The following is a 19,076-nucleotide window of genomic DNA, read 5'->3' on the forward strand; positions in this document are numbered from 1 at the left end:
GAGAAAAGATTTATTTTGGCTCCCGGTTTCAGAGGTTTCTGCCCATGGTTAGTTGACCCATCATTTTGAGCCTGTGGTGAGAGAATATCATGGTAGGGAGAATGTGATAGAACAAAGCTGCTTCTGACTTCGTGGTGATCAGAAAGAGGGGAAGAGAGTGAGAGTGAGAAAACCCTCAATGGCCCACCCTCAATAACCTACTAACTCCTCGTGGGCCTCAGACTCCTAAAGTTTCCACCACCTCCCAACAGCACCATCAGGTGGGGACCAAGCCTTCAACACATGAGCTGGCACTTGAGCTAACATTAGCTTTGTCCTTTTCTTTCTGTAAATATATATATACTTGAACATCAGAAAGGTGAAGACTTTATTTAGAATATGAGAAGGGCTAAAAATCTTTTTTAAGATTTCCTTTGTTATTTGTTTGTGTTTATGAGCATGGAAAGCTCCAACTGAGTATTTTAATAATCAATTTTTCTTTCATAGGTGCCCTTGTTCTTATAGCCTGTTGTTATTCCTATGCCACATATTATTTGGACTGATCAGTAAGATTAGGTTATCTTCTTTCTTCAAAAGATTTTTCGCCTTTCTCCATTTCAGACATCCACATTTTGAGAATATGTGTGTTTGTGATCTTGGTTCTTAATACAAGATAATACTAATCTCATTTATCCTAACTTTTCTGTACATAGAATATGATTTTTTTGTGTGTGTATGGTACTAGGGTTTGAACTCAGAGCCTACACCTTGAACTCAGTGGGGAATGTTATTTTCAACGAAGGGATGAAGTTGTTTTGTGTTTCTGGCTTTTGTTTCACACTTTTAAAAATGACCCATTCAGTTCTTTACCTCAGGTTTCTCCTTTCTTTTCTCCCTCCCTTCATTCTTCTTGTCTTGCCTTACTTTGTGTTCCTCCCCGCTTTCCTTCCTTCACTCTTCCTCTTCCATTCTTCCTGGAAACATTTGAGGCATTTTTTGCCCAGGATCAGAAACATACTCTTTCAATCAATGAACTCTTTTAAACCACAGAATCATTTTGCAGCTCAAGTTACTGTTCCTTAAAATTGCATTGTTATAATTTATTTAAGATAAAAATTGAAATTATGATGATAGAAAATGGAACAGATTGTAAAATAAACTTACATTGTCTGGATTGTTTGGCTGTTAACAGTTGGTTTCACTTCAGATTGAAAGGTTGATTATCAAAGGCCAGGCATATTTGAGAAAGGGAAAATGTTAAATTCATAAAAAGTCCTACTTTACTTACAGTAATGAAATACTTAGGAAGACGGATTTTCCTGTGTAATGAGTGTGCATGTATGTTTGCATGAATTTAAAAACACTGACATAGCACTAATCAGTCTATAGGTATGGTGTAATTAGCGTTTTCATTGTGCTACAATCAACTTAGAAAGTTGGACATTTATATAGGATTATATTATGATTTGTCATTTAAAAAAACCTTTTTGTTAGGCTGACGAAGTGACTCAAGTGGTAGAGCGCCTGTTTAGCAAGCATGAGGCCTGAGTTCAAACCCCAGTACTGAAATAAAACAACTTTAAAAAAATTTTTCTAGCTATAAGAATTAGAAAAGGTATTTCTCCTATAAATTTCAGCAGTAATTAAGAACTGCTTTTTAATTAATATGTAATGTGTCTTCACATATGCCTTTAAATGTATATTAATATTATGTATAACATTGTTACACCAATACCATTATAACGTTCTTACTGCTCTTCAGATTTCACAATTTTATTTGAAATTAGTTTGTTGGATTTGTTATATTTAGAATATTAAATAGGTTTAGAAAGGAAATGAGAAGATATTAAATTTGCACTGAGGAGCTAGGCATAGCTCCATGGTAGAATGCTTACCTAGCATGCATGAGTCCTTGGGTTTAATCTGCAACCAACAAACAAAAGTAATTTGGCAGTTTAAAGATGCTCTGCAGAGTATAGCGAAGACTGATTTCTGGTTATGAAGTCTGTTTTCATCTTTTGATAGCTTTTGAGAAACTAGGATTAGAGCAGGGAACTTCTATCTTTTCCTAAACTTGGCACTATACTACACATAGACTTAATGTTTAGTTGTAAATATGCAAATAATAATAATTACAAAAATTGGGATCCTAAATTTGAACAATAACTTTCATATTTCTCTTACTTTCCCTCCCTTCTGTATCTCCAAATTCATATGTATAGGAAAATTATTCCTTCACATTATCTATAATAAAATAAGTGTTATGTTTCACATTACATATCACAATAAAATTATTTAAAAGTTAATATTTAATAAAGTCAAACTTTAAGGTGCACACAATACAATAAGAGTATTAGGGAAAGATGAGAACATACTTTATAGAGGAAAGAAGATAGAATTGGTTTGGAGGAATGATTAGAATTTGGATAAGTGGCAGTACATGTCAGAAGATAGTAGTTTTTTTGTGTGCTTATAGGAATTACTCTCACCCTTCTGAGTAATAAGTGAAGGCAGATATGACAAAATGTGGCAGAAAATCCTTGCTGTTCTTGATATTTTGTGAAAGTTGCTTTGACTGGAAAATTAAAGGCATTTGTATTATAGATTGTTAAAAGTAAAGGTTGGATAGAAAAAATATCAGATTATGAACCACTTGCAAGCTTAAGTCCAAGATTTTAGTTAACTTTGATCCAACCAGTATTGGATTTTGTGGTTTCTAAGCAAGGGATGATACAGTAAGTGTGATAATTTTGAAAGGTTAATTTAACTTGCTATTCAATTTGATAGAAGCCAAGAAGTAGAATTTGGAAATGGTTTTAAAAAAAGAATCTATTACAGGTCTGGGGGCATAGCTCAAATGGTAGAGCACCTGCTTAGCAACTGCAAGGCCCTGAGTTCAAACCCCAGTACCAACAACAACAAAAAGTCTTACTACCAAAATTCATAAGAATGAAAACCTTTATTAGAAATAAAGTCAGTAGAAAAAGAATCTGAAGAATTCTCTTTTCTGACTTTTTTGGGGGGTAGGTAGTTTGAACTCAGGGTTTCACGCTTGCTAAGCAGATGTTCTAGTGCTTGAGCCATGCCTCCTGCACGTTTTTCTGACTTTAAGACTAAGTTTTCTTTCAGAATACATGGTTCAAAACAAATGATTTTTGCCATTTTTTTTAAGGTTCAGTGTTAGACTAAAGACTATTCCACAATACTGCAGAAGCTTCTGAGTTTGCATATTTTGACCTGGATTATCCAGGCAATAGCTGAAGTTCTTTTAAATTTATGATCTGTGACATTTTATTGACTTTTCATATCATTGTAAGAAATCAGAGCACTCATAAATCCTCAGGTTTGGAAAGGCACAAAACCATTTTGAGACAAATTTTAACAAATTGGGGCTAATTTGTTAATGACAAGTTTGTGCTAATGTGGCAGGAAAATATTCATGAAAACACCAGGGAAAGTTAATTGTTTGTTGCACCCTCATATATATCATTTGTATTTATTTAACTTTTTAAAATAATGAATTGAATTGAAAAGGCCATGTTTTATTCTTTACACTAGTAAACATTAACCTTAAACACCAACATTTTCTTTTGTTTTAATAGTATGTTCTGTGTCTGTGAACTTACAGAACTTGAATTGAGTAACAGAAGTTTCTTCCTCCCTCCCCATTCTTTCTCACCTCCCTCCCTCTCTATCTCCCTCCCTCCTCTGTATGTTTAAAATCTCTTTAAGATACACAGATATCCAGAGACTAATAAATATTTTAAATATTTAAACTCTTTATGTTTTGGGGAGGTGGTATAGAAAATGGTATTTTAATAACTTGGACTTTTTCTTAATAGTTTGTTTTGTTAGTAAATTGGTTTACTAAGGCTGCTAGCAAGTCAAGCGGTAGCCATTAAATGAACCTCTACTGCTGACGTTAATTTACAGGGGTCAACAGGACAAAACTCTGCGACATGATAGCTGATCTGGGAGATGATGAGCTGCCCCACATCCCTTCAGGAATCATTAATCAGTCTAGGTCAGCCTCTACTAGAATGACTGATCATGAAGGTGCAAGAGCAGAGGAAGGTACAAAATTTAGCTACCGTGTTTTTGTTACATTGCAGAAGACCTTAACTCCAAATTACATTTTAATATTGCACATTTGCTGCTGTGTAAAATGCTGAAGATCACTTTATCTGATCTTCAGAGAAGGTATTGGGCAAGCTCTTTGTGTAATTGTCTTTGGGACTTTGAAACTTTTGCCTTCTAGTTCTTTCTTCCTCCCCTCCCCTCCCCTCCCCTTCCCTTTCCCCCTTTCCTCTCCTCTCTCCTCTCCTTTCCTTGCTCCTCTCCTTTCCTTTTTTTATTGTTAGGAGGAGTTGTTTCCATCATAGGTCAATTCAGAATACCTTCCTTAAGTCTAATTTAGCTTATAGATCTAGGAGCAAAAAACCAACAGTTTACAAATAAACTTTAATTAATACATAGAAGAAAAACTAATGTTTGTCATATGGCTTAAATTTAGTAACTACTACTACCACTTACTAGAAAACAACCAAGTGTTAGGCATAATGCTTGAAACTTTACATATATGTTACTTCTAAAAATATATGTAAGTGTTGCCTAATTTAATTGTCTTAGAATTAGAAACATTATTCTTTAACTTGGTAACAAGTATTCATAACTTAGTAATTTTCTAAGATTTGTCTAAACCAGAAATGTATGGTCAATGAAAGTATTACTTCAGCTAAAATCAGTTTCAGAAAAAAAACTTAAGATGCATAGATATACTTGACTAATTTATAATTTCAGGTCTAGACATTTACAGTTCTAAGCAGTGAATCTGAATTTTTAACCAAATATTATTTTAATATATATGATAATTTACTAATATGGCATAGATTTAATTTCATTGATGTTTCTGCTTTTGCTGTGTAAGAGGTTTTGTTCAACAGTCAAAAATATTTTACTACATTTTGTTTTCCTTCAAGTTTTCTGTAGTGACATGTTTTTATTACAGCTAAAGTTAGATAATTTAGCATTGTTCCTCACCTTAGTTTATTTCTTTTATCTTTACCTTTTCTATCTATAGAATAGTTTGAAGAAAGACAAAAATCTCCAATAAACCAATGCAGAAGGAATGAAAAGTAAAATAGCCTGATTTTTCTGGATATCATTTCTACCATTGACCTATTTTCCTGTTTTCCTCTAGAAAATATTTTCTAAATGCATACAGGACTCTATTATATTTTTTCATTTTGTGCACTAAGCAATTTAGCTTCTTTAGCTTTTATTTACCAAATAATGTGTAGTATAGTTTAGTAAAAATTTTTGTAGTTTACATTTTAAATGGCAGATTTTGCAGTTTTAAGACAAAGCCATATCAGCAATATGGAGCTTTCTAAATGTTTCATACCAACTTGTAGAAGAAGCTAGTCAAGGCTCACTCTAAATAAAAACCAATCTTTAGGGCTCTTTCTATAAGCTTATGTTTGTTTTAAAGAAAAAATACAAGCCACCGATGTCTTTCATAATGGGGAGAGGAGGGTAAGTGGGGAGATTTTATAAGCATGAACTTAATTATACTTTTCAAAAGATGAATCCTTCAAAAAATTTGTTATTTAAAGAGACTTGAGTTTGAACTTAAATTGAGTTCATAATCTAATTTCAGTGGGAACTGAAATTGTTGAGCTTTTTGAAGATTCATGTTATACCTCAGTTTATAAAGAACAAGAAAGGAAGTTTGATATGTGAGCTACAGATTTCCTTGGTCAAAGGGTCCATTAAAAGGATTAGTTATAAACTGTGACAAGGACCTTGTTACAAGATCCCATTTAGTAGACTGTAAGATTTCCATAAAAGAAAATGCTAATATAATTACAGTATTTTCTGAGTTACTTAATGAAATCTCTTAGGATACCTACAAAAAGTGTTATAATTTCTATCATTAAATTTAAAACTACTTTTTTAGTAATGTTATTTTTTTTTGTATTATTAATGACATCTTTATACTTATGTACTACAGGAAATTGGTTAAACATTTATGAAAATGAACTTGTAGGATAGATATTAATTCCAGTGGAAGGGAAACGCGTGAAAACAAATTATTTACTGTGATTACTGTATGCCAGAGGGATGGCTAGTACAGAAAGTAATAATAGCTTAAGAATTTTTTGCATATATATGTACATGAATACCAAATAAACAGAAGAACTGGCTGTATATAAAAATAGGATCTGTCTCTATAGAGAAAGGGTCAGGAACGTAGTTACGTGATTATGGCTAAGTTATTACGCTAATTTTTTGTCATGTGTAATTATTCTAAAATTCCAGTAAAACTAGCTCATGATTGCTAAGGTATTTCATGTGCCCCTAAGTATGACCAACTGTTGATCAGAAATAATCCTGCAAAAAGAATTTGTAACATAGGAAATTAATTAATATGGTAAAGTTATCTTACTGGGTTTTTAGATTTATGTGAGTGGATATTTGTATAGTTGTGAGTGGAAGGAATTGTAGCTTTTTTTTAAAAACTTGTTTTAGAAACAAATTACAAGCTTAAAAAATAATTCTTTGTATTAGTAAAAAATGCTTTTGAGTAAATTTTACTTAATGACTTTCATGTACTTGTCCTTAGAATTTTAAACTATTGATTTTATAGTTATTGGCTGTTTCTGGTGTTACCAATAACTTATGTATTCCATATTGGTAGGAAAGATCAGTAAGAATCATTGAGAGATTAATTAAAGTAGTGTTTAATTTAGCATCCCTGTATATTTTTTTCTATCACGTTTTCAGATAACTTTAGATTTCTGAATCACAACTTCATTTTAGAACTCTATATGAGTCCAGTTATATGGCTTACTTTGATAGGATAAAACAATAAACTATTCTAAGAAAGATGAATTTTACTTTTGCCATAGTATATATGAATTATATTTTCCAAGAATTATTTGTAACTTATAGTGATAACTGTCTATTATATATATTTCCTGAAGTGAGTTAAATTTATATCATTTTTCATAAATTTTCAAGTTATCATCTTGAGTTTTTTAATGTTTTCTTAAACTTAAAAACTTTAAATGTCTTTTGATATGTTGTTTTATATTATAATGACAAATATTTTTCTCTTGCCATCTTTAATATTAACCTTTTGCTTTCAAAGCATACTGTTTGAGATAATGTTGAAAATTACTACTTACACTACACCTGGTACAGCAAAATATTTTTAGATAATGGTATATAGTCTGTCATTCAGATTATGACAGTTTAATTGGTTGATAATATCTATAGAGACAAGAACACTTTAATTGGAACTGCTAATATCAACATGGAAAGTTGTAATAAAGCACATGATACAGGTGAAGTAAGTTAAGTAAAATGAAGTTTTCCTTTGAGTTTTGTTTGAAAATGAAGTAGTAATTCTGATCTGAAACACAAAGTTCTATACATAATATAAACTAACTGCTTCATAAGTGTCATAGTAGATGAAAGGACATTAAAATTAAAATCCTCTAACCAAAACTCCAAAGCTGGAAGGCATTCTGAAGAACACACAGATTAATCTTTTAGGAAAATGCATTAATGGTGGCCTTTTCCCTAGACCTTTGTTACTACTAGCTGATACAAAGTATAGCAGACTGTTTGGAAACCATTAACATTGACTGTTTATATTTTTATCGGGGACTAGAATACCTAGCACTTTTTTAGAAAGCAAAAGGACTTAGCAGCAGCCTATTGAGTTTTTAAAAAATACTTTATGCACTACTTTGACATTGATAGTAGAGGTTGTTCTCCATTAATAACTGAAATCTAATAATTTAGCTCCTTGTTTCTTATTTAACAAGTAAACAGTAGTTACAATTTACTGAGGTAATAAGGGATTTAAGTAGACACAGTTTTTGTGCCTAACCTACCACCCTGAATCAATAATACATGTAGCCCATATTTCCTTTGTGGAAGGTAACTGTATTTGTAGTTTTAACACACTTACTACTATTACTCAGTAATAGAATTTTTTTTGAGTGGAAGTTGAAAAATAGAAATTTATTATATTACTGAACTTTGTAACTGTTTAGTGATTAAATTTCCCCACAATATTGTCTTGTACTGTGTGATTTTTCAGCATTTAAGAAGAGGTTTTGTTCTTTATAGCTGAACCAATAACGTTTCCATCTGGAGGAGGCAAGTCATTTATTATGGGTTCTGATGATGTTTTGTTAAGTGTACTGGGCCTTGGAGACCTTGCAGACTTGACGGTAACAAATGATGCAGACTATAGTTATGATGTAAGTGCAGTTTTATTTTTAATTTTTTAATGCTTTAATAGAAGGCTCCTTATTTTTTGGAATCACTTATAAAACAATTAATATCAAGGTGCATGGAAAAGATAAGTTTAAGTGTGTCAATGTGTTGATTTGAAGTGCCGTGTAGCTTTTCTTTTATAACTTTCTTTGGTGTTTACATTTTTCTTAGATATTTTCATGGATTAGCTAGAAGTTTGGGTGATTCACCTTAAAATATTGGCCAGTAAAACACATCTTGAGTAGTCAACTCTCAGTTATCTATTAAAAGTAAACCATATTTTGGTGTTGACAAGAAATAGATAATCTGAATCAGTTATTTGTCCTCAGGATATTTCTTAAAAAGCATGTTTTAGTTTTGAGCTTTTCTTAACAGTAATGCTAAAGTTAGTTTGCATCCTGATTAATTTCTTGAATAATTAACTCCATTTGAGGGCAACAGAAAGGCAGTGGGAAGAACAGTGTTAGAGGTAAAATCAGTCTTAGATTCAGTAATTTCTAGACACCTAACATCCAGTTGAGAGTTAACTATACTTGTTTAAATTGAACGAATTGCAGTTTTTCAGCAATTTCTTTTCTTCCTTAACATTTCTTTTTTTCTTTATTTTATACTTACGTAAACATGCTTTTTAGAGACATCAGCCTTGGTGGGCTGGATTATTCTCCTTAATATTTTTAAAGTATACATGCAACTAAATTCTAGTAAACTTTTCGCTGCTTTATAAGTGACAGCTTATCTTTATCAATGGAGAGATGAATGTTAAAATGATTCACCTATCAATATCAAGAATTAGGAAAGCAGTATGAAAATATTTTTAAAAGGTCTTATTTCAGACTTAGAAAATACCTTTGAAAACTCTACATGCTAATAAATTTCCTAAAGGACAACTGTACTGCTTAGTACTATACCTTTGGATATCTGGTAATATATGTGTATTTGTTTTGTTTTATTTCATTGTAAAGTATTGCAACAATAATAGATATTTTGTCCTCATCTGACATTTAATAGGAACTTTGGGTTTAGTGTGATGGCTAGCTAAAAATAAATTAAGAAACTCTTCACTTAACCTAGGTATTTGAAAAGCTAATGAAATTATTCTTCTTAATTCTTATTAAATGGTAAAGACTTGTAAAGTTTTAAGGTATGTTAAATTTCCACTGGACATTTTAGCAGAACAGTTTTAAATATATATTTTAAACACACCAAAAAGAAACAAAAACTCCACATGCCTAACAGTTTATTGATTTTTTTAATCAATAAATAGTGTGCATTTTCTTTTTTAGTTGCCTGCGAATAAAGATGCCTTCCGAAAGACATGGAATCCCAAGTATACACTACGTAGCCATTTTGATGGAGTACGGGCATTAGCTTTTCATCCCATAGAACCTGTGCTGGTTACTGCCTCTGAGGACCATACCCTGAAACTTTGGAACTTGCAAAAAACAGTTCCTGCCAAAAAGTAAGTATTTTAATATTAGCTTATCTTTTCTTTCTGATTTTGCTTATTTGAGTAATTCTTCTTCTTTTCTGTCCAGTATCTTTTGTATGCACATTTGATCTCCCTAATGCCTCTCTAATATACATCAGTGATCTATGGTTACTTAATTGCCTTTCTTCCCCCATTCTTTTTTTTCCCCTCTTTTAGGAGTGCCTCTTTAGATGTGGAGCCTGTCTACACATTTAGGGCCCACATGTAAGTTTTATTGAATTAGTACTTACTTAGCAATCATGATTATTGTTAATAACTATAACCTACCAATCCTCAAACCTTGAAATTTTTTCAATGTTTGTATAATGTTAGAAAATACATACTAGTTGAACAGTGTTTCTTTTCTTGGGGGTGGGGTAGGGTCTTGAACTCAGAGCCTCATAATTGATAGGCAGGCACTCTACCACTTGAACCACTCCACATACCCACCATGTCTCATTTTATTGATTACTTTAGTATATAAATTACAACAGTACTGTTGAAATGTACATGTTTACCTAAAGTTTCCTGCAGGTCTGTGCAAGCGCATGTACAAGTGTGTGTAACTGCGGTTTGAACTGAGGGCTTCGTGCTTACTAGCCAAGCATGACTTCCAGCCCCTCACATAGTTTTCATTTTTTTTATTTATTTATTTTTATTCGTATTTGCATACAGTGTCGTAACATAGTTTTTAGATACAACATAAATTTGGAGATTGGGGAAAAGGGGATTTGAATTTCTTCTTAGAGTTTCTAAGTAATTTTCCCTCTCTCTTTTTGTAATAGTGGCCCTGTTCTGTCATTAGCAATTAGTTCTAATGGAGAGCAGTGTTTTAGTGGTGGTATTGATGCAACCATTCAGTGGTGGAATATGCCTAGTCCTAATGTGGATCCATATGATACATATGGTAAGTAAAAGGGTCAAAGTGTGTATTTTAACTAAATAGAGCTGACAAAAAGTAATGCTTAAAATATTATTAGAGTTGTTTAAATATATATATTATTGTTTTCATTTAGTTCTTCCATTTGCTACTAGGTTACTTTATTGACGAGAAAAACTAAGAAATGTCATGTCATGAGTATTTAAGCCTTCACATAGGTACACTATGGTGTCTAAAAAGATCTACATTATTACGTTAATTAAAATGTTAATCTCAGTAACTGATAACAAAAAGGAGAGGGGAAAAATCTTTTTTGTGGCACTAGGTTTTGAAGTCAGGACTTTGCACTTGCAAGGCAGACACTCTACCACTTGAACCACACCTGCAACCCTAGTCTTAAAATTTTAAAGTAAAGAAATAGTGGATGTAGTTTTGTATTTGTTGGTTTTATTTTTGTTTATTCATTTATTTATTTATTTATTTTGACAATACTGGGGCTTGAACTCAAGGCCTGTGCTTGCCCTGTAGCATTTAAATATTAAGTGAAAGACAATGGAAACACTTACAGAGTATAAGTCAGTGCAAACTTTTTAGAGGGCCCAAAATTCTTCAGTTTCAAAATGGAAAAAGAAAGAAATATAAGCTTTGAATAACATAAATGATACTTTTCTGTTCTACAGAAAAACCTTCACACATATTTGAATATATTTACATAGCATTTTTTACAATTTCAGAAAATATAAGATAAAATATTTGAGCTCCTTGTTCTTTTTATTGAGCACATATTTATTGCCTACAGGTAAACACTTTGTAAAAGACAAGATTTACTCTAATGAAAAAGATGGGCATTAAACAAACGAGGGTCAGGGAATCTATGTTTAAAATTTGTTGTAACTTACAAGAAAATAAAGTATTATGGGAGAGATGAATAGGTGGAACCTGTTTTTGATGAGAAGTCAGTGAGTTAGCTATAATAGTGATACTCAGTCCAAAAGCTAAAGGATAAGAGGGAAGTTTCAGTAAGTTTTAAGCCCAAAAGAGTTTAAAAAGTTGCTGGGCACCTAAGTAGCTGTACTAGCTACTTAGGTGGAGATGGGGAAGATTAGTTTGGAGCCAACCCTGGGCAAAATGTTTGCAAGACTTTCTCCTTCCTCCATCTCAACCAGTGGCTGGATGTAGTGGCCTGTGTCTGTCATCCCCAGCTACACTGGGAAGCACAAATGGGTATAGGCTACTCTGAGCATAAAGTGAGACCTGAACTCAAAAATAACCAACACAGGGCTGTCAGAATGGCTTAAGTAGAAGAACACCTGCCTAGCAAGCATAGGCCCTGACTTCAAACCCCAGTACTGCCAAAAAATAAAAATAAAAAAATAATCACCACAAAAGGGGCTGGCGAAAGTGGCTTATGTGGTAGCGTGCCTGCCTAGCAAGTGGGAAGCCCCAAGTTCAACCCCAATACTGCCCCCACCCCCAAAAAAATACAGCAGGAGAAAGTTGATTCTGTTCCCCAGGCATGGTGGCCCATGCCTGTAATACCAGCTCCTCCGGGTGGAGATGAGGAAGATTGAGATGTAAGGCCTGCCTGGGCAAGAAGCTTACAAGACTCCATCTCAACCAATAAGCCAGGTGTTGTGGCAGACACTTATATCCACAGCTACATGGAAGGCCATAGGTAGGAGGATTGTGGCCAGAGGCTAGGCCCAGACAAAAACTTGAGACCCTACCTAATAAATAAAGCAAAAAGGGCTAAGGGCATGGATCAAGTGGTAGAATGCCTGCCTAGGAAGCGTGAGTTCCAACCCCAGTACTGCAAACAAACATAAATAAAGTGACTGTGACTCTTGTGGAGAGAGGAAGCTGGAGAACAGGAAGAATGGAGATAGGAATTATGTAAGGAGGCATTGTAATTAGGGGTCTAAGTGGAGGGATGCTGCTGCTAAATGAGGGCAGTGAGGACACTAAGATGTAAACCAAGTGGTAGGAGGAGGTTCAGGAGAGTGTGGAATCATAGAAGCACATCCAAAGGGGAAACTATTTTGAGAAGAAATAAACAACATACATGTTCAGATGTTGCTGGGAGACCTATGTTTAGGAGGATTGAAAGGTTCTTTTTATAAGTGACATACAGGTCACTCAGAGCTTGGTCAGGTACTTGGAGATTGGATCCTAAACTGACAGAGGGGAAGGAACCTCTTGATAACCTCTTAAGCCAACATTTTATGGATGGAAGGGCTGGTGGAGTGGCTCGAGAGATAAAGTGCTTGCCTAGCAAGCCTAGCAAGTGTGAGGCCCAGAGTTCAAGTGCCAGTACCGATTTAAAAAAAGAAAAGAAAAGAAAAAAGATTATGTGGATGAAAAGCAGTGTAGAGCAAATATTTCATCAAAGAAAAAAATGTTTATTAAATTTGGTAGGTTAGAGGTCATCATTGGTGATTTTAGCAAGGGTTGTTTTGGTGTAGTTACGGTATCAGGAACCACATTGGAGTGATCTGAAGAGGTGAAAAGTGTATCCCTATGTTCCTCTACTGTTCAGTGGTAAAGTTAATGGGGTTTTGTTCAGGTTGAAAGAATATATGTAGAACATAACTTTTTTTTTTTTTTTGGCAAGACTAGAGCTTGAACTCAGGGCTTTGCACTTGCAAAGTTGGTGCTCTACCACCTGAGCCACACCTCCAGTCCATTTTGATGTGGTTATTTTGGAGATAGAGTGTTGTAAACTGTTTGTCTGGACTGGCCTCCAACAGTGCCTTTCGACCTCAGAGCCCCAAGTAGCTAGGATTACAGGCGTGAGCCGCCGGCACTTGGCTGGAATATACTTTTAAATATTGTTACTTACTTATTTATTTTTACCATGATAATGATCCAAAGAAGGAGTTTGTGTACTAGAGAGAAAACATAAAAGTAAGTTAGGGAGTTGACTGGAGTCCAGGGTACACCTGATAGGCATCACCTTTGACAAGAAGGAGGACAGTTTTGTACTTGTATCTGGAAGCAAGAAGATGATTTAGACACTGGTAGGTTATAGACTGAGTGGGAGGTGAGGTATGGGGAAGGTCTTCCTATTTGAAGGCTATATTTTCTTGGTGAAGTTTAAGACATAATCACAATGAAGAGAAGTTGGGAACCACGAGGATAAATATTCATGAGAGGGCCTACTAGGAAAAAAAAACAGGATTATCGTATATTATGCTGAATGAGATTAACTCTCAAGTGTCTGTCAGTTTATGAATGGACAAATAAGATGTGGCAGTATTGACACTCTTAGAATATTATTTGGCAATAAAAAGAAATGAAGTGATGATATATAATATGAATGATCTTGAAGCATGGTCAGTGAAAGAAGCCAGGCACAAAAGGATAACTACTGTATGATATGAATAATATAAAATGTTCAGAACAGATATTTCTGTAGAGACCAGGTAGACTAGTAGTTACGTGGAGCTGCACAAACAGAGGAGGAATTAGGGGAAAGTGGCTAATAAGTAACAAAAAAATATCCTAAAATCAACAGTGGTGGTAGTTGTACACTCTAAACATACTAAAAGCCATTGGTGTACACTTTAGTGAGTGAGTTATATGTAATTTATATCTCAATAAAGTTGTTTTTTAAAATGTTTCTTATATAGAAAACTGAAAACATGATATAGTAATGTAGTATTGTTGGGAGAAGTAGTAATAAAAACAACCCATAACTTACTTCATTCATTTTGTCTTGTGGTTTTTTTGTTTTGCTTTGTGGTACTGGGATTTGAAATTAGGGTCTTGCACTTGCTAGGCAGGTGCTCTGCCACTTGAGTACTGTCCCTGGTAGTTAACTGCCAGGCTGACCCTGAACTCATGATCTGCCACCTCTCCCTCCCAAGTGTGAGATTATAGGCAGGTGCCACCATACTCAGCCATGTGTATCTTTAGACTTAATTATATGGTAAGTTAACTTCTTTCAGCTGTATTTTTCTTTCTTCACAGAGTCAAATGTTCTAGCTGGCACTTTAGTTGCTCACACAGATGCAGTCTGGGGTCTTGCCTATAGTGGCATAAAAAATCAGTTACTATCTTGTTCAGCAGATGGCACTGTTAGGTTATGGAATCCACAAGAAAAATTGCCATGTATTTGCACTTACAATGGAGACAAGGGTAAGTAAATTTTGCTTCTATGAGAAAAGCTAATTTTTTAAAAAAAAATTGGAAGATAAAAATAACGAAACAATTGATTTATTACTCTTTTCTTCTCCAAAGAGATATGTTAAAAGTAATCTTGCTTGCTTTTTACTTGAAGTGCTTTTAAATATATACTGTGTAGCTCAGTACTTTCTCATCTTTCTCAGATCATGTATCATTTAAAAAGTAAAAATACCTGTATATAACTCTGGAATAGACAAATGATGCTACTTTCAGGGCTAACAGGAGGCACTCCACCTGCTACAGATGACTGTCCACAAAGAGTGAAGGTATAGCAACCTCAGGCATACCTACAAACTGTGTGCCATGACCTGGAGCCACACGTTGGGGAGGTCAGAATAATTAGTAAAACAGCACTTTAAACTGAACAACAAATTGTAATTTTCATGATTCTATTAAAGAAGGCTTTAATCACAAGGCTTTTACCTTTTTAAAACATTTATTTATACAGGCATATATATAGTTTTGTTGGTCTTAATTAGAATCTTAAAAAACTTTTTTAAAATCAAACCTGATATTTGTATTTAGATATATTGTTTTAAAACATCTTAGGTGAGTAGTATTAGTTCTGTGTATCTTTTTATAGGTTAATGATTCTGTTAAGTTTTCAGTCACTCAGGTTTTATACATAAAGATATAGATATTTGTGTCTTGCTTTATCCAGATAATTCACTGGTGAACTTCATAGTTTACCTAATTGTGCAATGGACCTGGCTAGTTGAATTTAACATGTCAAAGAGGGAAATTGCTGTTTGGGCCACTTGAGCATACTAGTTCATCAGTGGATTCCACAGTCCAAGCTTTTATTTTTCTAAATCCAAAAATTTGGTCTTGAGATGTGGCTCTGAAGTGGTAGAGTGTGCTTTGTATGAAACTGTTTTGATAAGGCTTGCAGATTTGACAAATAATGATGTGAAAATGCCAATTTTTCATTTTATCCTAAGAAAATTAGCAATTGGACCAAAAGATTCACTCAGAATTCTTACTTCACATAAAAGAAAATGTATAGAAGGAACACATTTATTTTGTAGTTGTTTTATTTTTTTGGATGTTTGGAGACAGGTCTCTCAATATGTAGCCTCAGGTGCCTGGAAATCCCTTTTACTTCAGCCTCCCAAATGCTGGGATTACAGACATGAGCTACCACACCCAGCCAGTGATTCTGGGGTTTAAACTCAGGGCCTCATGCTTGCTAAACAGGTACTCAACACTTGAGCCACTCTGTCAGCCCTGAAAAGTTGCTTCTTATCTTACCATCCTAACACAGTTGCTTCCTTTATCACTATTGACCTTATTTCAAGGATATTTAAATTTCTTTTTCTTATTTAAAAAAGAAATTTGAAAATTACTATGTTTACACTGTATTTGTTTGGACCTCTTTCAGAGCATGGAATACCGACATCGGTTGACTTTATAGGCTGTGATCCAGCTCATATGGTGGCCTCTTTCAACACTGGTAGTGCAGTGATTTATGATTTAGAAACATCTCAGTCATTGGTGATGTTTTCATCACAGGTAGATTCTGGTAAGTTTTCATGAGTCACTCTGAAATTTCTTTGAAAGGATTACAGAGCTTCTTTTCATGTTGACTATGAATTAAAGGTGGACAAGTAGTTTCACTATGTTAGTTATACTTACATTATCTTTGCTAATTAAGTTATACTTAAAAAGTTTGAGTGGGTACAGAGGACTGAATAGAGTAATGTAAAGATGAAAGGAAATAATTTTGAACTTGATCATTATATAACATCATATAACATAACATAACGAACCTGATATATTCATCATCCAGTTTCAGTAGTTTTCTTTAGGCCGCCAGTATTATAAGTGTGGTACAAAGTATGTGTTACGTGGTTTCTTTAAATAGGGATCCAAAGAAGGCTTATGCATTGTGATAGGTTGATATGTCTCTCAGGTCTCAGGCTCTATGTCTGTTTTATTATCCTTGTTTTTTCCTTAAATTGAGGAAATTGATTAGTTTCACACGTTTCCCACAGTTTGAATTTTGCTGCTTATATCCCTTGTTAACATTTAACGTGCTACTCTATTTTATTTACTGTAAATTGTGATAGATCCAGAGTCTTATTCAAATCCAGATTTGATGTTTTTCTTTCTTAAGTTTTAAATGTTTTTGGCAAGACTTTCATAGGTAAATTGTGAACTTTTGTTAGAGTTACATATTATTTGGTTTTTTGTTTTGTTTTGTTTTTTGGTCTTCATCATTGTCTTTGTCCATTTACTCATTAATTGTTGAAAATGGCTGTCATTCCTTCTCGGTATTTATTAGTTAGAATACTTACATAGAAAGGAACATTTCATCATCAATAATTTGGTTGGAGTTACTGATTAAAAGAAGGCAAGATATAATTGATTTTTTTTCCCCCTTTTATTTGCTAGTTTCAAATAATGAAGTGGTCTTGTTTTGGTATCCTTATACTGTCTCATAGATGAAAATGTATTTAATACACTTCAGCTTACTGCGGACACTCTTTAATGTTCAGATTGTGTCGTTTTGGCCAATGGGAGCTTATATAGGTTGCTCCTAATCATTCTTGACATAACCCTGATAGTTGTTGATCCTTCTGATCTCTGCCCCCTGAGTAGCTGGGATTATAGGCATGAGCCACCAGTTACCTGGCTGTTTTGTTTTTGAGACAAGGTCTCACTGTCCAGTCCAAGCTGGCCTTGAACTCACAATCCTCCTATCTCAACCACTCAAGTGCTAGGATTATAGGCTCAAACCAAATTATGTCCAAAGTGTCTTTCCTAGTGTTTCCTCAATACTATTTTCTTTTCCCCTCTCTATTGGTAAAATTCATGTGTTTAGTCTCTTGAGACTTTTTTTGTGGGGAGAGATACTGGGATTTGAACTCAGGCCCTACTTTTGCTACTTTTTCTTCTACTTGCCACATCCACAGCATTTTATCCTTAAAATTTTCAGGTAAAGTCTTGTGTTTTTTTGCCTGTTTGCAGCCTTCCGTATTGCTGGGATCACAGATGCACCAGGTCTGGCTTACTGGTTGAGATGAGGTCTCATAAACTTTTTGCCTGGGCTAGCCTCCAGTTTTGATCCTTCCAGTCTTTGCCTCCTAAATAGCAGGGACTTACAGATGTGAACTACCTCATCTAGCTGAAAGTTCTTATCAAGCAAAGTGATTGATATTCATTCCTTCATTCATTCGATTATTAGCAGTACTGGGACTTGCACTTGGGGCTTCATGCTTGCTAGGAAGATGCCCTACTGCATGAGCCTTTCCAGTTTTTGAATGATTTTTTAAAGTCTAACTTTGGTAATATTAAAAAGGCCATCATCCAACTTCGGGTTTAAGTTTTGAATTTTATTTACTTATTATTATTTTGGTGGTACTGGGGCTTGAACTCAGGGCTTTGTTCTTTCTCTGGTTATATTGGAAATAGGGTCTCACTTTTTGAGGTGGACCTGGAGTGCGATCATCTTACTTTATGCTTCCCATCATTGCTGGATGACAGTGTGTGCCACTACACCCAGCTTTTTTCTGTTGAGAAGGGAGTCTCACAAACGTTTTTGCTTAGGCTGACCTCAAACCCTGATCCTCCTGATTTCAGCCTCCCACATAGCTACGATTATAGGCATGAACTGTCAGCCTAGATGGTTTGAATTTTGAAGTATTGTCTTCTGTTATTTTTCAGGTTTACAATCAAGTAATCACATTAACAGAGTAGTAAGTCATCCCACACTTCCTGTTACAATAACTGCTCACGAAGATAGACACATCAAATTTTTTGACAATAAAACGGGTAAGCAAGTTATCATATTAGTAATACTATAAATTGGAGATCATTGAAAATGCTGTTGAATGTATGTTGAGATTTAGGCTGTGAAATTGCCTTTTTCTGTGTATGTGTGGTACTGGGGTTTGAACTCGGGGCCTTGCACTTGCCAGACAGGCACTACCACTTGCACCACACCACCAGTCCTTTTGCTTTATTTACTTTGCATATAGGAGGGCCTCAGGCTTTTGCCTGGGGCTGACTTTGGACCTCAGGTGTCCTACTGTGCCTCCTGTATAACTGGGCTTACAGGTGTGTACCACCACATCCATTTGTTGGTTGAGATGGGGTCTTTCTTTCTACTCTGCCTCCAAAGAAGCTGAGATTACAGATGTGAGGTGCTGTGCCCAGCTGAGAATTCTTACATATAAGCAGAATGACTGACTTTTAAGCCTAGTAATCATTTTGGTAAGACTAAAAAAAAGGCAATCATCCAACTTCTAGTTGAAGGTTTGAATTTTTATT

The 19,076-nt window shown here is 34.4% G+C and overlaps 1 protein-coding gene across 4 annotated transcripts in view; it reads left to right on the forward strand.

Annotated features, from left to right (window-relative positions):
- Strn3 (striatin 3) overlaps positions 1–19,076 on the forward strand; it is a 90,076-nt gene that overhangs the window by 62,339 nt on the left and 8,661 nt on the right. For 2 of the 4 annotated variants that reach the window (XM_020169786.2, XM_020169797.2), the window contains 8 exons: positions 3,913–4,053; positions 8,122–8,255; positions 9,555–9,730; positions 9,917–9,964; positions 10,525–10,646; positions 14,589–14,756; positions 16,186–16,326; positions 18,471–18,578. In XM_020169786.2, the coding sequence (XP_020025375.1) occupies positions 3,913–4,053; positions 8,122–8,255; positions 9,555–9,730; positions 9,917–9,964; positions 10,525–10,646; positions 14,589–14,756; positions 16,186–16,326; positions 18,471–18,578 (1,038 nt within the window). The remainder of the gene's footprint in view (positions 1–3,912; positions 4,054–8,121; positions 8,256–9,554; positions 9,731–9,916; positions 9,965–10,524; positions 10,647–14,588; positions 14,757–16,185; positions 16,327–18,470; positions 18,579–19,076) is intronic. The other 2 variants (XM_074068212.1, XM_020169807.2) reach the window with 1 other exon arrangement.

The sequence above is a fragment of the Castor canadensis genome, chromosome 3 (genome assembly GCF_047511655.1).
Source record: "Castor canadensis chromosome 3, mCasCan1.hap1v2, whole genome shotgun sequence".
NCBI classification, from domain to species: domain Eukaryota; kingdom Metazoa; phylum Chordata; class Mammalia; order Rodentia; family Castoridae; genus Castor; species Castor canadensis.